The following is a 22,549-nucleotide window of genomic DNA, read 5'->3' on the forward strand; positions in this document are numbered from 1 at the left end:
ACTTAAATCTTATGACAAAGAGTTAAGTATTGAGCAGCACAAGAACCTCATTTTGCACTTGTGCATGCTATCTAGACTTAATATATATTAACATGAACACTGAGACATGGAAAATTAACCAACAGCGTTCAGCTTAGAAGACAACCCTGAGTATCAGAGCTCAACTCCAACGGGTAACTAAAAACCGCAAGTGCAGAACGAGAACTAGAGGTAGCACCTGAACACAGGAAAGTGAAAAAGCAAGATGCTAATTAACTTTCTCCTAGAAAAATCCTACAGCTGAAAGGAACTTTTAGCAAAAAGATGCCAGAAAGAAACCATAAAACTTTTGTTTACTGTGAGGATGTTGGTTGGCATTTATGTTGCATAACTTCAATGACCTACATTTAGTTGTTTGAATTTAAGCTTTTCATCTGACCTCCCTTGAGAGTAGAAGCCCCTTGAGAATAGTACCTTTTATTTCTGATGAACTAAAAGGCTTTATTTTTTCCCAGCAACAACTGAGGAAGCCTCTAATGAGAACAGGATGCAGCATTACATTAAGACCATGCTATTTCAGTTGCAGAATCCTCTCGCCATGCATTCTCCCACCATCTTGTGTCAGCTTTAACAAACTCTGAAATAAAACAAAGCTGGGGAAAAAGCACTCCATCTGATTCAACTCATCCTGTGGCTACGTGACTGATGATAAAATATGGGAAGAGATGGAATTGGAAGAACAGGTAATTAGCTATCAGCAGAAACAGAAAGAAGGATCACTGCTTCGGGTTGGCACTCCACTCTTAGTTCTACTTAACACAAGGCCATGTTCTCAAGACAGAGCTAATTTTCAGAGGGTTAAAGTAAAATAAAAACTATTCCTTAGGATTACCATCAAATATGATGAAAAAAGGCTAACAAGTATCCAGGGCTGCATTAGGCAAAATATTGCCAACAGGTCAAGGGAGGCGATCCTTCCCCTCAATTTTGCACTGGTGAGCCCCTATCTGGAATGTTATGTCCAGTTCTGGGCTCCTCAGTACAAGAGAGACCTGGATGTATTACAGAGTCCAGCTCAGGACCACATCAGTGGTGAAGGGACTGGAGCATCTCTCTTGTAAGGAAAGGCAGAAAGAGCTGGGACTGTTCAGCCTGAAGAAGAAAAGACTCAAGGGGGAAGCTCATCAATATATAAATACCTGAAGGGAGGCTGGAAAGAGAACAGAGCCGGGCTCTTTTCAGTGGTGCCCCGTGCCAGGACAAGAGGCATCCATCACAAACTGGCACATAGGAGGTTCCCTCTGAACGTTAGGCAGCAAGTCTTTACTGTGCATGCCTGAGTGCTGGCACAGGTTGCCCCAGAAAGGTTGTGGAGTCTTCTCCTTGGAAATATTCAAAAGACAGGTGGGCACAGTCCCGGGCAACCTGCTGTAGGTGTCCCTGCTTGAGCAGGGGGTTTGGACCAGATGACCTACAGAGGTCTCTTCCAACCTCAACCATTCTGTGTGCATGAGCAAAAGCTTACTAACAACGCAGAAACAGGGTCAAAGTATGTACAGTCATATAGTAGGAAGCACTGTATGATTTTAACTCAACTAGTGGGATATAAAGAAATAAAAACATTCATTTCCATAAAGACAGCAAACACATAAGCTGGGAAGAGCTTCAGATACCTATTTAAGTAGAAAAAGGCCATCTCAGAGGCCACATGGGCATCTGAGAGCTACAGGCAACAACACAAGTTAAAAGACCACTGGCAGAAGACAGGAGTTGACTGCTCAGCCTCTGCAGCAGTACTAACATGGCTATATAACCAGAGGTAAGAGCGAAAACAGGCACTGTCAGCTCCTCATCAAGGATTCAACACACAAAATATGAATACTTTCTGTGCAGCTTTTTATAACAGTAATCAGCAAATAACTATCCACTCCTGTTTCTTTTTTTTTTCAAACCAAGATGTACGTCTATTTCCATGTCATTCACAAATAAAGCCTTTTGAAATTCAACTTCCATAAGGCTAATACATTCTAAACCTTATAAAACAGATTGGAGGCGTATACCTCCACCATAATATTCAGCAAAGAAATTGTTGAAGCAAATAGAATCACGATACAAAATAAAATTGTACAAACAGATGTGTATTTTTAGCCATACATTCACACATAGTAAAAACCTTTTAAAAGACTGTTTCCTAACCTTTACAGAAGAAAATACAATGTACATGAAATGAAACAATAATAATCTTTGTTTAATAGAGTAAGCACAACTTTTAGAGAGAAAATATGCATAAAACTGTTTAGCTGACAGGTCGATTAAGATAGTCATTTTAAAACAATACAACTTAAATTTATTATATACGAAGAATACTAAGTGATAATACACTGATCAGATAGAAGATTCATATAGACAACTAAGAGTTGAGATTTTGTTTGTGTACTCGCCTCAACTATTTTTCTACACGTGCAATTAGCACTCTGCATAAGTAGGCATTCATTTGTGCAGGGTTACATATTTTGTACAGACTATGAAGTTTATATCTTTGTATACGATCTGTTATCACATACCCATGTGTCTGCATGAACAGGCCTGATGTTGCTGAGAAGCACCTCTTCATAATTTCCATAATCACAGAACTTAACAACTGCAGTTGTCCCAGAAGAATGGAGAGCTTCAATTTCTGCCCGGTAGAACTTAAAAGAGAAATTTTCAAAGGTCATAAAATACTACCTGAAGTACCATAAATAGCCTGAAAACAGCCTTTTCACTTTTACTCTCTCCTCTACTCCCCACCTTGGTCAGCATTAAGTTTTGAGTAACATTTGTACCAGATACTTGTATATTAAACTTCTACATGGCCCATGCCTGCAAGGATGGGGGCCGTGTATTTAGAATACTCATTGAAAATATATGCTGCTTATGACATTAGATTGAACATTTAAAAGACTTGTTTTAAAGGACAAATTAATCATTAATAAAAATGATGTTGTATACGTGAAGTGCTACTGTTTGTTTGTTTTTACTGTTTTTTTCACTGTTTTTTTTTAAATGCCTGATGTGCACCTACTTACATATATGCACTGTACATACTAATATCAATTTTACCACATACTAAAATATGATAGTCAGTCCTTCAAAAAGTCTTCATTTTCCAGCACACTATTTCGTTTTTGTGACATCTGCACACTGATTAATATAAATATATGAAGATATTCAGTCACTTTATAACTTACTGGACACAAAGAAATCATTATCTCCTAACATGGTTAAACTCAGTACTGTATTTTATCACACTAGTTCAAAACTGTCCTAGATGCGAGCAGCAGCATTTATTATACCTAACAACAAAATACTCTAATGCACTGAATACTTTTCAGGCAACAGTTTCGTACCTACTTATTTTGCAAGTTTCATGCTTTCCAAAATTTCAACAACTCATCTCTCAGCAATACAAAGTACTTCTCAAAACAGGAAACCATTCCTTAATATACCATTATATTTCACACTAATCCATCCATCCAAGATATACATTCTTATCTGATAGAGTTAATTCACTATATTTTACCACTACAAAAAATTGTTGCATGTTTTATCTTAGTCATACAAACAAAAGAGAGAAAAATAAAGTCATGTTGCTGAACTAACAGTATGTACTTCCTGTAAAACAGAAAATAAACTTGAATACCACAAAAGACTTAAAATGGTGGGAATAAAACCTATCCAAAGAACAGCAATATTTAAGGTGGTTGTTGGATTACCAGAAAGTGTCAAAAACTGAAGAAACAACCAAAGAGCGACAGGGAATTCCTGAACAGGTGATAACAAATCAAAGAAAAGCTTTTTTTTTTCTTTTTTTTTTTTTTTTTTAAAAAAAAGAATTAAAAGGAGAAGATGATGAAAGGAAAGTCTTTTGCCATAATAGAAAGCTTATTAACTGGAAAAACAGCTGAAGAGGAAGTATTTAAGCTTTTAAAAATTAGTAAAACAGAACTGTTATGCAACATAATTAATTTGTTCTACAAATTCTTCAGGTAAATTCTTCTGTCTACTAGTGATAATAAAAAGCAATCCTTTTTGCTGTCTTCTTTCTAAAATGACTGAAACAAAAGAAAGAGGTTTTTTGTTGTTGTTTCTTAACAGTTCCTGCAGACTCTGGTTTTCCCTTGCAGTAGTGAGGGCTGCACACTGACTTATTCTACAAGTTTACCACACATCTACCATTACAGACTGTTCTGGATAGCAGAGCATCTTGGTTTTTGTTCCTTGGAAAATAACATGGACTCCTAGATCCATATTCATTCCTTCAAATTTTAGGCACTTGGGTGAAATGTGTTAGTTACAAGCTCAGTCACCACAAATGACAGAAACAGTCACCTTGGAGATGACTTAATTTAAGCACTTTCAGGAAATGAATGCAGGCCACCTATTTCATTAAAATAAAACAACAACAACAAAAAACAGAACAGGAAGCTAGCCACAAAGCACAATACACACCTATGAACAAAACCCCATGTCTTTGTGCTGGTGTGCTAAGTCTCCCCTCAAGTATCTAAGAAAACATTGAATGTACAACTTGAAGTAGTTATTTCGTAAAAGCATACCTTGTTGTCTTCCCAATAAAGAGCGAAACATTCATCCCCAGGTCTCCAGCTTTTTCCATACTCCATGTGAATCGATGGTTCTATTATTTTCTCTGGTTTGATAGGCCCAGATCTCCTTTTGGGTCCAGTGTTGTAATACAAAATTTTATCATCATAAGCTGGAATCGTAGTGGGTCCTGATGATTTGATAGGACCTACTCGTCTTCCTTTCTGATGATGTTCTGTATCTCCATTTGGTACAGCATTAAAATTATCAGTTCTACCAGGGGGTTGGTAATCATTATTCACAGCAAAATGTTGCTCGCTTTTTACCATAAAGGTTTCATTATTTATTGTTCGTGCCTTCCTATCGCAAAAGTTTTCAGAATTGTGTATTTGGTTTTCCCTTTTCCCACGTTTCTGGTTATTGTTGTCTGTAGTATCTTGAACAGCAGAGTTCTCCTTGAGTTCTGTGAAGGACACCCCTTTTCCTATTCTGTTTTGCATGTTGTTATCCCTTTTTTTAAAAGAAATATCACTCTGTTGAGTGGCTATGGGATAACCCAAATCCTTTGGCCTATCATTTCTAGGATAATGTCTGTCACTTTTAATTTTTTCATCTGTCCAATGCTCTAAAGAGCTGTGCCTTTCAGGACCTCTGTTTCTGGGTAACCCCCCACTTTCCAAAGCCTGCCTTGAATTTTGAAAATCTCTTTGAAAACGAGGGGGCTTCTCATTCCTTGGCTGTCTCATATCATTGCGAGGAATATGTCTTGAATGATTTTCTCTGATGCCATTCTGTTCTGTATTCATAACTTTGGGCTGTATTTGATGTGGTGGCTGAAATTGCAATTTTGGTTCTATAAAGAAAAAAAATATTTTAATTATTAATATGTTTCACGTTAGTGTAATTTTAGACCCTAACTGATAAATCAGCAGTAGTATTTAGGAAAGTAAGCAGTATTTAACTTTGTGACACAGAAATGGAATTGTACAGACAAATTCAGCAGACATTTGAACTGTAATTTTTTGTTACTGGAAGACATAAGTACTGCCAAGACAAGTGTGCGAGTTATTATTAAATGAGTAACAACCACTTCAGAAAGGAAAAATAGAATTCCAAGGCAAAGAAAGGAAAAGGAAGGAAAATGAGCGGGGAAAAAAAAAAGAAATACTTGTCATCTGAATTGAAATTTTCTGTAAAAATAACTTGTTAACAGCTATTCAGCATTAAAGGCAAGAAATAGAAGTGATGGAATGCACGCAGCAGACAACCTAGAGATAATGGGAATAGTAACAAAGTCCAGAACTGTGACAACCCTGATCAATGAGCCATAGCAGGAACCGCTCAAGTGTTACCTTCAAGAGAGTCAGCCAGAACTCTAACTGATGATAATGAAAACATAATTATCATGGACCTTATGAGAAAGAGCAAACTTTTCACTGGATGTTGGGAGGGCAGGAGGGAGGTGAGCAGGACAGAAAGATCATGGAGCTCTGTGAAGTTTTTTTTTTTTTGGGGGGGGGCAAATGAGGAACTTTTTGAGACATTTAAGGGAAGAGTCAAAGGAAGGGGTAGATCAAGACGAATCTAAGAGGAACACGTATGGGAAAGGCATGAGATAAAACTGGACAGTTTTAAGTATAAGCAGGCTCCTGGTCAATATGCTCACAGGGCCAACTCCTGCACCTCATCACTGTAACCTGTCTAATCTCCTTAATAAATTCTAACAATCTCCTGTGTAACTGAGCTCTCTGAATGAACATATTTTGGATCTGCCAGTGAACTTGAGACAGATAAGCAAGTAAATGGCACAAGAGACCTGGCAGCTGAATACCGGGGAGACTGTGGGTCTCTAGGCCATCTACCAGACAGACCAGGGATCTGGACTCAGACACTGGACAGATCTATGTAAGTAGTTGTGTAACCCCCTACAAACTTCAGGCTGGACAAGACAGCAAGTTGGGCAACAGGCCTCTGAGCTGGATACCAGAGACCATGGGTCTGGGGGCCAGGACAGACCCACGTAAGTGTGTGCATGCAGGTGGCTGGGTGTGAGGCCCGCCAGCAGACTTTAGGCCTGACTGAAAGGGAACGTAAGCCCATTAGAGCGACTCATATTTGTATTTGAGCACTTTGGGGTCATGTGGGTGCCTGTAAAGGTGTTGTTTTCTTATCAGTGTTGATCTATTTGCAGTCGGCCATGTGTGTATTGCATGTATTAGCCTGGTGTGCGTGTGGGGGCTCGGTGGGACGCTGCATTCAGGTGCTTTGCTGTCTGAGACTGAGTGCTCCTATCTGAAGGAAAATAGGAGCTTCAATTTGCAGGTTACTACTAGAAACAGCGAAAGCTGATACCTGACAACTAATGTATCTATTCTGATAATTACTTGCTATACAATAACAAGAAAATGTATTATTTTTTTTTTTAAAGCTGATAGTCCTAAGCATCATATTATTAAAAGCTCACAGAAATCCTATCAGTTTAGTTGAATAAATAATTGGCTAACATGACAGAATCTAGTTTTATATTCACTTACACACAATTTATCCGGTGATATCCTAACTTTGATGACAAAAAGATTTGATTAAAACAATTTAAAATTAAGTTTAAGTGATGTAAGCATAAAATAGGCTTAGCGTGACTACAATCCTGATAAAAATAAACATCTTACTGCAAAATTTGACATCGAAACCTGTGTTTTTTTTTTTACATATGCATATGTAAATTTTTATATTACTCAAAAAACAAGAGTTTGGTAAAAGTTCAATTTCTTTTAAAATTAAAAAATTATTTTTTAAATCTTGAAGCACTTAAATTTTTTTTTGTTTTTTTTTTTTTTTTTTTTTTTTTTTTTAGGAATAAATCCTTCCTTATAAGTTAAAAAGTCTCCCTCTTATCTATCCTTGACAAGCGGAACATGAAAATATTGTTTTTTTGTTTGATTTCTATCTGCGATTTTTCTGTATCACTGTTTAACTTTCCCAATTCTGTATAATACACAGGAATCTTCTCAATTGAATTTCTTCTAGAAAGTTTTCTCTTCCTAATTAATTCACAAGTCTCCATTCATGACTTTCTTAATTTACACCTCTTGGTATAAATTGGTAGTAAAATCCTTGCACTTCCACTCTTCCTATTTTCAGCTTAAGCAGCAGTCACTAACTTTCATGTGTATTCCTAATGTTAATTACAGATTAAATGACTGAACTGCTTGATGACTTCTGAGTGCCTACTGCTTCACAGACACTCAGAACAAAGCAGCAGACACTAAGAAGTCATCAGACGCTCAAGTACTCATGGCTTTCCAATGCCATGAATGTTACTGCTGGTACACACCATTAAAGAAAGAAGTATATAAAATTCTAAAATGCTTCATTATAAATCTTACTGTTTAATATCGTACAATATGAAATTCATTAAACAAAGTCACTGGCACAAGGAAAAGTTGTTCCAACAATAATGTAGAAATAGGCTGAATACTGGTTTGGACATTTTAATATTTTGCTGGTTGGCATGATTTTAGAATTTAAATCTTTCATCTTCAAACTTTGATTGCTTTCTCAATTAAGAAGCATTTTCTGCTTCTTCTGAGGTGTTCACGTCAGACAGCACCTAGCACATACAAGGACTACTTACAATTGCAAGGCAATCACACAGCATGCAGGGCAGTTATTACCATACTTTCAGCTTTTCCTCAAGGCATTAACTATACACATATTCTGTTGTAGCTGGAAAAAATTCCCTGAAATTTCTGTTCAATTTCACAGCATCTAGCAAGCAATTTTAGCTATTGTCTAGCCACCTTAACAAAACTATGTAGTCTTACTAGCCACCAAAAAATCTGGATATAGTAGATCTCTGAACAGCACTTTGATTCAATGTAGTGTGAAATTGCCTCCTCAAAATGGCCAGTTGAATGACAGAGGAACGTCTAGGGTATTTGCCAATTTACAATAAAAAGTTACAACCATTCTCAGATGAGACCATATTTTGTCTTTAGAAAAGCAACAATCTTCATAATTTAAAAAGTAATAATTCAGAACTCAAAAGCTATTTCCTACTTAACAATAATTACTTGCAAAATAGAACTTTAAGAAACAAGTTTCATTTAAAGCTATGACCCGCTTCCACAAAGAAGCATGATTTAAAAGTTTAATAGTTACAAAAAAAAAAAAAAGTAACGTAGTTAATGGTTGACACGAATAGCTCCACACAAAATTAAGCAGATACTCGAAGAGTTCATATAATCTGTTTTTCAGGCAACAGAAATTTTAGCAGCATGTTAATGTTACTGATTTATTTAACAGCAGCAAATTTCTAACATATTAATTGCTAATAAACAGTAGGACTAGTGGACATTCAAATTAGTTATTGATATCCAACATAATGTGATCATGATACAAAAACAAGAAGTTTACTTTAAAGCGTCTGATTTTTCAGTTGCAGAATGTTTTTTTAAATAATATGGAAAAATTCAAATAATACTAAATGTTAGTCACCTGGAAAAAAGATTAGACAATTTCGTAACAGTGAACACATGCATCTTTTTTCTAGGCCTACTTACTGTGACATGTGAAAGCTGCTCACAGAACACTTGACATTTTCCTACTCTAACCTCCAGATACATAAAATCTGATGCCTTCCATGAAGACTCAGCTATTGTGGTAAAAATGCACTAGCTTCCCACTGGGCTACATCATACACAGCAGCCCTGAATTACCAGGACATGCTAATCTATCACTTAACATTCAAAAGTAATCTGTCTACAAACAAAAACTGTCAAACGACAGTAAGCGTTACTTGGTCAATAGCAGTCAATGAAAAAGCCTCAAGATAAAAATATTACAGGTTCTTCACAAAGATGGGCTGTCTGACCAAGTAGGTCTGACTAAGTAACTGAAAATAATCTTAGGGATTCTAGAAGAAGTGAAGTGATAAAGGAAATTATTCAGATATCGTCTCCGCTAGTAGCAGCAGCTGATTTTCACAGCATAGCTGAGGTTGCACCTTGAAAGGTCCTCTGGTTCAACCCCCTGCTCAAGCAGGGACACCTAGAGGCACTTGCCCAGGACCACATCCAGATGGCTTTTTAGATCTCCAAGGAGAGAGAATCCACAACTTCCCTGGGCAACCTGTGGCAGTGCTCAGTCACTCCCATAGTTGTGTTTCTTGATGTTTAAAGGAAACCTCCTGAGTTTCAGTTTGTGCTCATAGCCTCTTGTCCTGTCACTGAGCACCACTGAAAGGAAGAGCCTGGCTCCATCTTCTTTGCAAGCCTCCTTCAGGGATTTATATACTTTGATGAGACTCCCCTCCTCTTCCTTAGGCTGAAGAGTCACAGCTCTCTCAGCCTGTTCTTGCCCCACCAACAAACTATTAGCCGAAGTTCCCAAAAAGTTCCTACAGAGCAGTAACAAACACATTAATTCGGCATTTGGCAAGATTTGGTCTGCTGTCCCATCAAAGAGGGAGATGCCTCAGCACTGTCATTATCATTATAACCTGCAGTTGGGGAAGCGGTCTGGAAGAATTCCATTTCAAAATTAATGACAAAGCTTTTGTCTTCTCTTGGGTAGTTTTAATTTACCCAGGGGAAATGGTAGCAGTCATCTTAAAACTGTCACTCAGTTATTTTACTCATTTTAGCATTTATACATGATGATTCATATGTGAAGACTGCACAGAGCCATCATATTCTCTCACCTACAAGCAACCAGCAGGACCTGCAGCAGTTGGAAACCTCAGCCAATGCAATTTAAACAACAACACCCCATGTACAACGGGTTTTCAGAAGTACGCTTTCCTGTAGCTCTCTCTTGTGGATTTTCTCATGTTTAATAAAGTGATTAAACTCAAAGACAGCGGCCTTTCCCACACCAGTGGCAATTATTTGGGTTTCTCCTTCCAATGGGAATTCTATTTTTATGCACACCTTTATGAAAGCATATCTTTCAGACACTTACTCCCAGAGCAAGTTTTACCTCAAATCAGCCAAAAGGTTCAAAAATTAGAGGAAAATTAATAACATATTAATGTATTAACCCTAATGTATTAATACTACATTAATGTATTAACCCTAATGACACACCTCATGTCAATTATGACACCTTATGTAAACTCCAATTTACTCAAGAGTTTTATCAAATTACATAAAGATAAATATTTTTTCTAAAAAACACTATTTGGAAATATATAAAGTATAGTGGAATAAAGCATGAAAAAGATTGTTGAAATTAGATAAGATATGCCAGCCCAAAATTGTCTGAAAAAATTTAGTTATCATACTAAAAACCAAACGAAACAAAAAAACTATGTACTATATATCCTGGTTTATCTCAAGCAAAACACTTAAGTAGGAAAAGGACAGAAATTCTAATTCAAAAGTACAGAAACGCCTTTAACCTTTGGAGAACTCAGGGGCTGGATCCGCAAGTGTTTGAGTGCATGTCTTGCTGCTTGTGACAAATGCTCACTCTCCACTACTCGTATTTCCTCTGAGACATCTCTGAGCAAATAGTTAAGAATAATATGAGACAGTAAAAAATCTGTGCCAAAAATCTGTTTTAAACCCTCCTATATGGTCAGCACCTCCTTTGTCATGCATCTCCTGCAGACAACACTGGTGGCCAAGAACATAAGGGTAACTGCAGCTAAATTAGGTGGGATGCTCAGATCTGGTGTAAGGCAAGAGCCCATGGGGTAGTGATGTTAGACAACATCATTCAAACCACTAAAAAGTATTGTCTGCAATTATAGAATGCATATCTGAAGAAGAGAACTGATAAATGAGTTTGCTTGGAAAAGAAAAAAAGCAGTCTGGAAGAATAAGGCCTTTAATGAGAAACTAGGAAAGCTCAATCCACACAGAGCTAATACAACTGATGGATAACATACAAGTCAATTATGTTTTATAAATGCCTATTAGGAAAACAAATTTTGAAAGCTCTCTGTAACAAGAAAGGCGTATCATTATACGACAGTTAGAAGCTAAGCACAGAAAAATCAGATTAGAAAAAAGATTGATTTTCTCTTTCTACATGCTGATCTTAATTGCTGAAGCAATTAACCTTGGAATAAAATTATTCCACCACCTTTAAATCCCAACTGCATGTTTAAATTTGTATTTCAGTCAAAGCCTAACTGTTGCCTCAAGAAACAGAGACTACAGCCTATGACTTGCTCCCACCTCCTAAAGAGTCTTTATTAAAAGAATAGACAGATGTGCCACCTCTAGCTTGCTTTTTCTGTCATCCCATTATTATTTGCTGCATAGGAGATTCATTTTAACAGCAGGAGCATGAAACGTCCACACCAAGCATAGCATGTCCCTTGGGAAGACTGCGCAGAATTGCCTCTTCAATCTGAAACTGAAAATGTTTTGGCCTGGGTCAATGATATGACCAAAAACATTATGTTTATCACTAACTATACCAACTAATGATAAAAAATAATTTCAAAGTTAATCTTTTCTTGAATCACTCAAAGGTGTAGGTGTGTCTGCCAGAAGTTTCTTTTGTGACTTTTGGTTTTTAGCAGGCAGAAACACCAGCTTGTTCTCTGTCCTCAAGAACCAAAGAAAGATACAGTATTGAAAATATGCCTGGTCCTCAACACTTTGTCCAGTCTTCCTTAATTCTACAGTCAGAGCTCTTGGCACTGTTTTGTTCCCCCTGAAATTCCCGTGTTTACCTATTTAAGCTGGCAGAGACGGATGAACTGTTCTTTGTAACCAAAGAAAAACAGGAAGAAGATTAATGGAAAAATCTTTGTGTTCAGTAGCAGAAATAATTTAAGTACACGCAAAGAAAGCTGGTTTCCAGCAATTTTGTCTACCTTTTTTTTTTTTTTTTAAATCTCTCACAGTCATCAGGTTTCTCTGTCCACACAAAACTCAAGCTAGTTAACTTCAACACAAAGTTTTTCACAGGTGGCACCAATCACTCTGTTAAAAATAAACAATAAATAGATCTGCAGTAGAAGCTTTTTTTAAAGAATTCCTTGCATTTCACTTAAATGAAGCATGTTTCCTAAACACTATGTTTTACAATTAATAAATTAGCAGATCATGCAAGAGTCAGACATTTAGTTGTAGCTTTTGACAGCTACAATAGCTTAAAAATAATATTTCTGTAAAAAAAATGGGAAGACATCAAAAACACAGGATATCAGAGTGCAAAAGATCTGATACACCTTATTTTAATTAATTTGTGCAGGTTAAATAAGCAAGCAAAATACAAAACTATTTTGATTTGTAAGTATTTTTCTGCTTGGTCTAAATCCAAGTAGGCAAAGCTACCAAATCAACGATAACAAATCGAGCAACTGGTTTGCAGTACCTGCTCACAAACAGAAGCACCTAGCTTGGTTACTGATAATTCAGAAATGATTTTAGAAATTCTCAACAATGAGCAGGAAGTACTGAGGTTTCAGATGGAATTAGAAACGCAAGGTAAGAAAAGCACAGAGAGATGCACAGAGAAGATCAAATCAATCCTCTCCGTGCTTGAAAAGAAACCATTCCTCTTTTTAGACAATTTCTCCCTAGATCAAATAAGCCATTTTTGAAGAAAACATGGTACAGCATAGAATTAAAAATATTTATCCCAGTTCAGGAAAACTGCCTTTTGTTTTTGCTTCTGTACAGACACTCCATCAGTTAGAAGGAACTTAAATCCGCCTGAAAGATACAGAAGCCTAACACCTGTGATGATGATAAATGTGGCCATTCCAGGTAATCATATGCTCCTGAACATATGCTTTAGTGTAACGGTAGTAGTGCACACCCACATACAAAAGCACTGTCCCTAAACAAAGAACCTCTATCAACATCTAAAAAACAAACTGGGCTTTTAGAGACCATATTGGACAGCCACGCACCAGAAATACTGCAGAACAATTAACTTTTTAAATTCAGTGGAAGTTGTATGACAGTGTATAAACACAGCAAAACCTGCCTGCCTGGGCCTTCCTTAGTACAGCTGCTTTGCAGAAAATCAACAAAGGGATCCATTCCTGGCAATGTAATGTTACATGTTGTTTCTAGCAGTTCCTCCAAGGCATCTTCTACTACTCTTACTTTTTTAATACCAAGGAAAGATTGAATCCCAGAATGGTTTGGGCTGAAAGGGACTTTAAGGATCATCGAATTCCAAACTCCCTGCCACAGGCAGGGACAACAGATACATGTCTCTACTGCTAACTTACAGGATCAAATGAAATGAAAAAGCAGCTAGCAATATACACGCCCTATTTTCTGCAAATGCTTGGACACTCACTGCATGAAGAAAGAATTCAGAGTGGTATAATCACCCCAGATATATATCAGGACACTGCACACACTTAATGCTCATGTCATCTCAGCTTGGAAGGAACTCTTTAAAAATTTAAATAAGATTATTTTCAATGACAACAGAGGCATAAAAATGGCAGAGAAGTAATATGTTCAATAAATGTTTTTCTAAGAAATGTTTGAATTCAAACTGCACAGGTTTTCCTCAGACTTGGCAAAGAAAAATAGGGCTTCTGAGACAAAAAAACACCTGTAATTCAGCACATGCCGATGCTTTTCTTGAAAAATCCATTTGAAGGGCAGTCTGCAAGATAAATTAAAATCTGGCATAAAAACAGGGGATTACTCCTACGGGATTCACACACTCAGTAAGGAAAATAAAAACTGACCAAATGAAACTGAGCAACCGGTGTACACCCCAATGGCTTCCAAATAACAGGAAGAAAATTGATTATTATTTCTTCAGAAAGGAAAAAAGGCTTTTTTTTTTTTCAAAAATAATCAGAACATGTTTTAAACTTCAAAAATGGTATCAAGTTTTTTTTTTTTCAGAACAGCATGACCTCAGGAGAAGGACACCACATTAAAAAATTATAATTCATAAAATGCTTTTTACAAGTGTTTAAAAAAAACCTGCATGCCATGTTACAAAATGTGTTACATTTTTGGCAAGTGAGCTTGAAGTCTAAGAAGTTTCTGCAGAATTATATTTTTCTTCCTACAATGTTTATGAAAACATCTTATTTTTAGTTAAGAGGAAAAAATTACACAAAAGTAGAGTGTATTTATGCTTAAAACACATAAATGGAGATTATAAACCAAAGTATATATGCTACTGTAGGCATTTTTTCTAATCAAAACCGAGTATGCTTTAATACACCACAGAACATAGCCTACATATGTGCCAAATCCAAAGAATCATAAAACTCCTGCTAAGCAAATACTATCAGTCAGCAATATCATTTTAAAACAAGCAATTCGCTCCTTTCATAGTTCTTGCTAAAATACTATTACTTACTTACCGTTAAATTACTGACAATAAGAAAGGCTTACAACCCACAGGGATTATATCTATTATTTTTCCTTTAAATGTCTTCAGCCACACATAAAAGTCTTCTCTCAAAATATCTTCTCTCTAATCTCTTGGATAAGATAAACACAAAACTTATCCAAGGAAAATCAATTTGTGTAATGAGAAAGAAAAAAATACTACCACTGTTTCTATTTCTATTTATTGTAGAAATCTAATTCATCTTTGGTAAACAAAATGAGTTGCCAAAAACAGATCTCAAGCCTAATTCCCCATACATGCTTTTGAAAATGTGATCATGTCAGTCTACACAGCTTCAAGTTTTCATTTCTAACTCAATAATTATTCTTAAATACAAATACACAATTAACAACTAACCATAAATTCACTGCTGTACAAAAAGATGAATATTTTACACATTTTAATACACACAAACTACAAAAATAACACATTCTACAAAAAGTTCTCTGATTCAACTAACCAAAGCAGTGATGTTCTGCTTGTCTTTCAGGTGCAGGTGCCTACTGATTTTATGGCTGTTCATGCTTTTTGCAGCAAATCTCAAACACGGCAACATTTCAGTAATTTGCATCCACGCTAAATGGAAAAGCCATTTCACATACAAATTAAGTGCCTCTTTCAGTGTACATGCAACCTCATTAACTTTAATCAGTGTATATACCTTAGAGAAAAAATATTTCTACTGGTAAATTACAAAAAATGTCCTTTACTTATAAATTGTAGCCATACAGTCTCGGCCACAGAGATTACAGATGGCTCCAAATCAACCTACCAAAGAGCACCATTCATTTCTAAAAAGATTATATAAACTTCCGTTTCATTTAAACGTTGCTTTTGACTTGTGAACATATTTTTCATTTGAAGAATTTCCAAGCTCTAAGAAAAGCTTCCTTGCTTCAGGAGTTCTGAATCTTTTTATGTTTCCACTATGGTACTAGTGCCAGATTAAGAGCAAGTACAGAAAACTGATTTATTATTATTATTGCTATTATTTTAAAATCAATAGCATAGGTCAAATTTCTACTCAAAGAGAATCCATATTGTTTGATTTACCAAAAAAAGCAGAACTCAGGTCTTCATTTGCAAATCAACAACGGTCTCATGCTAGAAGTATGTCAGCAGAACTCTCTTAAGACATATATTGGGAACTGTAGCAACAAGCCTGTCAACATACCCAAGTATGTTTCAGCATCGACATGTAACTGTTCTTTAATTTTACATGCTTTTATGTCCCTTTTCCTTGTTTGCAGTTTTCTGCATACATTTAACAGCTAACAGCTTTAAACTTTACACCAAAAATTTAACATCAACATCTCTAAACTCAAAACATCTGTTGTCCACTCTACCTTAGACATCATACGTATCTACAATAACTGCACTTGTATATATACTTTTATATACACGCACCTATATATAACTATATACTTTCAAAAGTCAGTTGGATAAATTAATGCTTCATAAATTCACTGGTTTCCTCCCAGAATTCGGCAATTCATCTGTCCAATACAAATTAACTATCCACCAGCTGGCCCTGTATAAGACTAGATTACTTTTTCATGTATTTGTTATTACAGAGTTACTTGTCCTTCATCATAACTTCTGCAAATTCCAATATATCATGTCATTTCTTTTCAGACAGAAGTCACGCCTTGCCAGAAATTACTGGAGATACTGGTGAAAAGCAGCAGCATGCCCCTTTTAAAAAGGCAATATATGAAATTTGATTAAAGAAAGCACTTCTAAATCTATGGTGTAAGAAACCAGAAATCCATACAGAAATGTTTCAACAGCTGTGAAGAGTAAGCTAGTTGAATTGGACCTGAAGGCTGAATTTCCCTAAATATTTAATATATTCTGTCCATACTGATTTTATCATACTCTCATCCTTTAAGGACATTAAGTGCCTCTGCTTATTCTCTCACAATTTTAACAGCTTTTAATCAGTGAGATGGTTTTGACTGCATGCACTTCATTTTCAGTTATTGACAGAATGCTTGCTGTATACAGCCTGGCTTCTTCCAGAAAAAAAGGCAACTAACAGCTTTAAATTACAAGTAGATGAAAAGACAATATAGGAAGTCCATTAATATTATCAATGGCCATTTAGAAGTTCCCAGGTAGAACACAGCTCTTACTAATTTTTTTCATTAGAATTGGAAACATGACTTAGGCGAGTTGGAAGATAAAGTTATTATATTGACATTTACTGTATATCTGTCATTTATAAAATTCTGCCATTTTTGCTAACATTTCTCACGTCTGTGTCTTTAACTATTTCTGAAATTTTGAATCACCCCTTAAACATTACATCTTGCCCATTTATCAGGTGTAGGGAAAAACAGGAACAGATATTACACATTTTTAAAGAAATCTTCTAGGACAGTATTCAAAAAATGAATTAGGAATCACTACAATAGGAAAATAGAACTAAAAAGTGTTTCCACCATTACGTATTTTCTTTCTAGTTTTTCCATGACCACCACCTTTTGTTCAGTTTTCATCTTCTTTTACTACATGCCTATTTTCCACTTTTTTTTTTTAATCCAGTGAAAGTAAACAAAGCGTTATTAACAGATAACAAAGACTATATCAGAACTCAATTTGAAATCATTGTATATATAAATGCTGAGACTCCCTAAGTAATCTCCTTCATTAGAAAACTACGGTTCATACAAAATAATACAACATTTATTTCAACCTTTAGGAAAGAGTTATTTGATAGGGAGAAAAAAATTACAACTCCATCACAAAACTTCATGTTAAATAATGGAAGCAGACATTTTCATTTCACACTGCCTACTGAAACATCTCCAAAGTCATACACAAAATAACAAATTATCTCCTTTTATTACTCAGCTTACTGTGAGTTGTACTTTAATATTACAGCAGCCTCTAGAGACCTCAAGAGGTATGAAAATTCAGCTTTTTTTCTTTTAATGCATCTGTCTGTTAAAGCTTCCAAAGTATAGAACAATTTAGACATAAACAGATGTCCTGATTCATAGACTACATTCGTGTATGGCTTCTTAAGAAGAAAAAAGACATTAAAGTAAAAGCCCAGGTCTTCTGCACTAAATCTTAGAGATAATTTGGCTTCCTTCTTCCTATATTCCTTCCTTTTCTTCAGTCCCCACAGTTATTAAACATGAAAACCATGCGAAAATGGCTGCTTAATAGTTTAATAGCAAAAAGGTGGAGTTTTGTTTTCTTTGATTGTCAGACAGAGGGAATACAAAAACAATTGAACTTACTACTATTACTGAACTTTAAACTGAGTGCCACACAGAATGTGTTGTTTATAAGCTCAGGAAGGAAGATTGGTGTTACCAGTTTTTCCTTTTAAGTTTGAACACAAAGAAAAGCCCATTAAAGTTGCAAGTGCCTTCATCAAATTCGATTTGATAAATGGGATTCATCCCACCTAATTTCAAAATTACTAACTTCTAAACATCTAAGCCTGAAACAAACAGCTTAGATGATTACTTGTTTTACTCTTGGCTTTTGACAGCCAAGAGAGAAATACGAACTACCACAGCGGAATTTATTTGACCTTTTTTCAAAGGAGAGGAAAAGCTCTCTAGCACTCTGGTTTTTACTACTGACTGTAGCAGAATTTCTAGGAGCCACCTTCTAAATGACCAAGTTAGAAAAAAGAATGCCACCAACTCTGCCCAATATTAGTTCCAGATGCATCAATTTCAATAACTTACCCTCTACTGTTAGAGTACCCATTTTGGATTCTAAGAAATCAAACAATGTGCTTGGCGCAGACGGTCTGGCATTTCCTAGCTCTTCTTCATCTTCAGGTCTTATTCGGCCTCGGCCCTTTCCTTTACCTGTAAGGGTTAAAACAAGTTACTTGGGGGGTGAGGGAGGAGGAAAAAAATGTATCTACACTTTTTAAAATTATTATACTTAAATTATAAAATGTCTGTATTCCCTATCTTAAAAACAAAAACTATCACTGACAAAATAGATGCAGATATTTTCCATGTAAGGATATTTAAATCTGTGATTTCAAATTCAAAGATTCTGAAAAGGACATAATACATAACTCTTTTTTAAGTATTTTCTCTCAGGTTTGCAATGCATTCTAACTTGCAGGAAAACAAATATGTAAATATACCTTATATAACTACATTAGTAATGCACTGTAAACAAATTCTTTTGCTCATGAACGCTTTGTTTTGAAGCATTTATTTTCAAGTTATACCTCTAGGTGGTGGTCCCTGAAGGGGTTTCTGTTTGCTACTGTTCAGAAGAAAATTTAATGCTGCCTCTAGATTGTTACTGTTATCCATAAGTGCCTGTCTTGCTGCTTCTTTGCTGAAACCCATCTCTGTTATGTGTTTTAGAGCCTTTTCATCCACCTGGAAAGATACACACATAAATTATCACAAATTACAACAGAGACTCTACACAAAAACACTAGATTTGACTTTAATCTTACATTAATGGAAACACTTTTTCGTATTTCATTGATAAACTTTTCAGATTTACATATTATATTCACAGACAAGCTCTCCTAGTTCTAAACAACCAGCTAGTAGAGATTTTTTTCAATGATTTGTGTTTAATTCACTGACTTTGTGGTTGTACTATTAGGTGGTGTCAAGCAGAAATTCCTCTTTTGTACTTCTTTCTTCACTGTACAAATTTTACGTTCTTCACTCAATGTAAAAGGAATCTCTCAAAGCAATACTAGTATAAAAACTAGACTTCAGTGAGCCAGGAGATAACAACTCAAATAACTTTCAAAACTACATTTTACTATCCAAAAATTACTGTAAATGAGCAAGACATGACTTTGCAGAGCTTGGGTAAAATCCTTATATGCTTGGCTATGTACCCTTCATCCTCCAATGCTTTCATGTACCCTTCTTAATACCCAAATTTAACAATATTCTTTGATCAAATGTCCGCAGATTGAATAACTGAATGAATAGCAATTAAAAAGGTCTTTAAAGTCCAGTGGACTAAAACACAGTATCAATGTCTACACAGAATCATCATCCCACTTGAATTTAACTTTCAGTTGCCTAAATAACATCTTATTTTTAATAATAGAGTATAATGCTTCCTCATCTGGGTCATTCTGCAAGACTTCTCTGCATGGGAACAAGGGTCCAAGAGAGATAATTACTGGTGCTACTGCATCAACAAGCCTGCTTCACTCTTCTCCCTCTTGCAGTTAAGTAGTTGCTTTGAACAAGGAGAGAACTTCTAGCTTACTCTGTATCACCTCCTTTCAGTAGTGGAAATTCTGTACACGACAGCTATATTCATCAAAGACCAGCAAGAAACGAGGACCTGCGAATACAGTACCTGTACTATCAGCTGTGGATAAAAAAAAAAAACCTCTTGAATAGGTTACAGCTTGAAACCCAAAGGAAAGACTTCTCAAATACAAAGAGCTTTTGTGAAAGGAGGTTATATCTGAACTATCCTTGGATGTCAAAAACTTTCCCTTCAACTCCATTTACACAGTACAGATCCTGCAGGTTCTCTTATACAAAACTGAAAAGGCAAAGAAAATTATAGAACATACCCTGTTTGTAGTACTATTAAGAGAGGAGGAGGATTGACCTGCACAATTTACTGTTTAGAAAGAAAAAGCAGAAACTACTTCTTTGGTTCTTGCTTTGTAAATAAAGATACAGTACTTCAGGTTTCTCATAAGGTAACACAGATGGAATAGAAACCTTTATTCTTTCTAGATAACACACAAGTCAACAGTTTATATAAAGACAACAATCAAACCGATTTCGTATCACGATTCTAAAGAGATAAAACAGATCCATTATCGACTGTTTTAAGCTCTAACCTCGTTTATAACTGAAGGTGGTTTTCTAACTAGACTTAGCGGGTTCATATCTGCTTCTTCTAAACAGCATCAAGATATGTTAAATGACAATATTAAGTTTCCATAAGTTGGAAGTACAGCCATATTACAGTTCAAAGTAAGGCAAATTTCTTGCAGTTCACAGAAACAAACAAACAAACAAACAAAAACAGAAAACAGTATTTTAAACATAAGTATTGCCCAATTTAACTGGGATGGTGTATTGGGTTTAAACTGCACGGTTTTGGTAATGGGAGGCCACAGAATCCAGAAGCTGTCCCATGTTAGACAAGAGCCAGCTTCAGCCGGCTCCAAAAGCTGGGACTTGCTGCTCGCTGGAGCTAAGCCTATTAGCCACACTGGTTGCACCTCTGTGAGAACATATTTAAGAAAGGGTGAAAATGGTTGCGCAACAGCAGCTCAGAGAGAAGACTGAGAAAATGTAGAGAGAAGCAGTCCTGCAGACACCAAGGTCAGTGCAGCAGGAGGCCCTCCAGGCACGCAGCAGAAGTTCCCCTGCGGCCTGTGGAGAGGCCCCTGGTGGAGCAGGCTGTCCCCCTGCAGCCCATGGGTTTCCCACTGCTCTAGCCTGTTAGCAATAGGTAACAACATTAATCTCCCCTATGCTGTGTCTGTTTTGCCTGTGACGATAATTGCTGAGTTATCCCCCTGTCCTTATCCCAACCCTTGAGCCCTTTCCATCCTATTTTCTACCCCTTTTCCTTTGAGGAGGGGGAGTGAGAGCGTGGTTATGGTGGAGCTCAGCTGACCAGCTGAGGAAAACCACCACAGGGTGGTGTTTGTTTTTAAATATTTTTTTTTTTTTTTAGGTAGACACAATTGTCAAGAATGACAAGGTATATATTAGGTAGAGGGATGACTAAATGAAGCCTCAAGGTCCATGTTTCTACAATTCTATATATGCCTATATATTTCTGAGCACAGTGCTGAAAGTAGCGCTGCTAGAAGCTCTCCTTGTTGCAAGGAGATGGCACCTATGACACAATCAAAATTATAACAGATAGTTAATGTTCCTAATTGTCTTTTGGCTGTTAGATCTTTGGTAAAAGTGAGTAAAGTGGAAAACATTTAACAACAAATAGCTGAAATTTATTGTCAATATTATAATACTAGTTTACTGGATTATTATCTTGAGAAACATCTTTCAGTCAGTCTGCTTTCATCACTCAAATCAGAATCATTCATTGTTACTGTGTGCTTACAAATCTCTATCCTGAGTTTTTTATAACAAAGACTTCTCCCATCAAACTTTCAGATTGCTGAAGTGAGCAGAATAAACTTCCATGACTGCCAATCTTATACCCAATTAATTCAATGCGAATCAAAAGAACTCTTCACATTTAGCATAAAGTTATGAAATACACTGGAATGTGATATTTTAAATTAGGAGGAACAGTTCAGGTTCTCCAATGGTAACCCACTTTACTCAAAATATAACATCATTTGTGACTACGTCAGCATGGCATATTGTCACTAGAAAAGTATTTCTAGTTGGTATTTTAAATATCACAAGTACCATGTAGTTTTCTCAATGTCAAATGAATGGATTCTTAAAATAAATATTAAATTAATTCAGAAGAAAATCTGCATTAAAATATCATTTGACATGTTGAAATCAAAGGATGAAAGTCTTCCTGCCTAAAACAAATTAATAAATGTTGACATGAAAAACTGTTGAGCTTATTTCAAGAAGAAAATAAAACTAGACTGCAATGATCTATACCACACATAGTACTACTCTTCTTTTGTGAGGTTTTAATTTTTACTGGATACTAGGACATTAAA

The 22,549-nt window shown here is 35.9% G+C and overlaps 1 protein-coding gene across 2 annotated transcripts in view; it reads right to left on the bottom strand.

Moving 5' to 3' along the window:
* Positions 1-22,549, bottom strand: part of TDRD3 (tudor domain containing 3) — a 108,859-nt gene that overhangs the window by 21,314 nt on the left and 64,996 nt on the right. For both annotated transcript variants that reach the window (XM_048047757.2, XM_048047758.2), the window contains exons 9-12: positions 19,115-19,271; positions 18,612-18,737; positions 4,578-5,416; positions 2,544-2,669 (exon numbers count right to left, since the gene is read on the bottom strand). In XM_048047757.2, coding sequence (XP_047903714.2) covers positions 2,544-2,669; positions 4,578-5,416; positions 18,612-18,737; positions 19,115-19,271 — 1,248 coding nt within the window. The remainder of the gene's footprint in view (positions 1-2,543; positions 2,670-4,577; positions 5,417-18,611; positions 18,738-19,114; positions 19,272-22,549) is intronic.

This window comes from Anser cygnoides, chromosome 1 (assembly GCF_040182565.1).
Source record: "Anser cygnoides isolate HZ-2024a breed goose chromosome 1, Taihu_goose_T2T_genome, whole genome shotgun sequence".
NCBI classification, from domain to species: domain Eukaryota; kingdom Metazoa; phylum Chordata; class Aves; order Anseriformes; family Anatidae; genus Anser; species Anser cygnoides.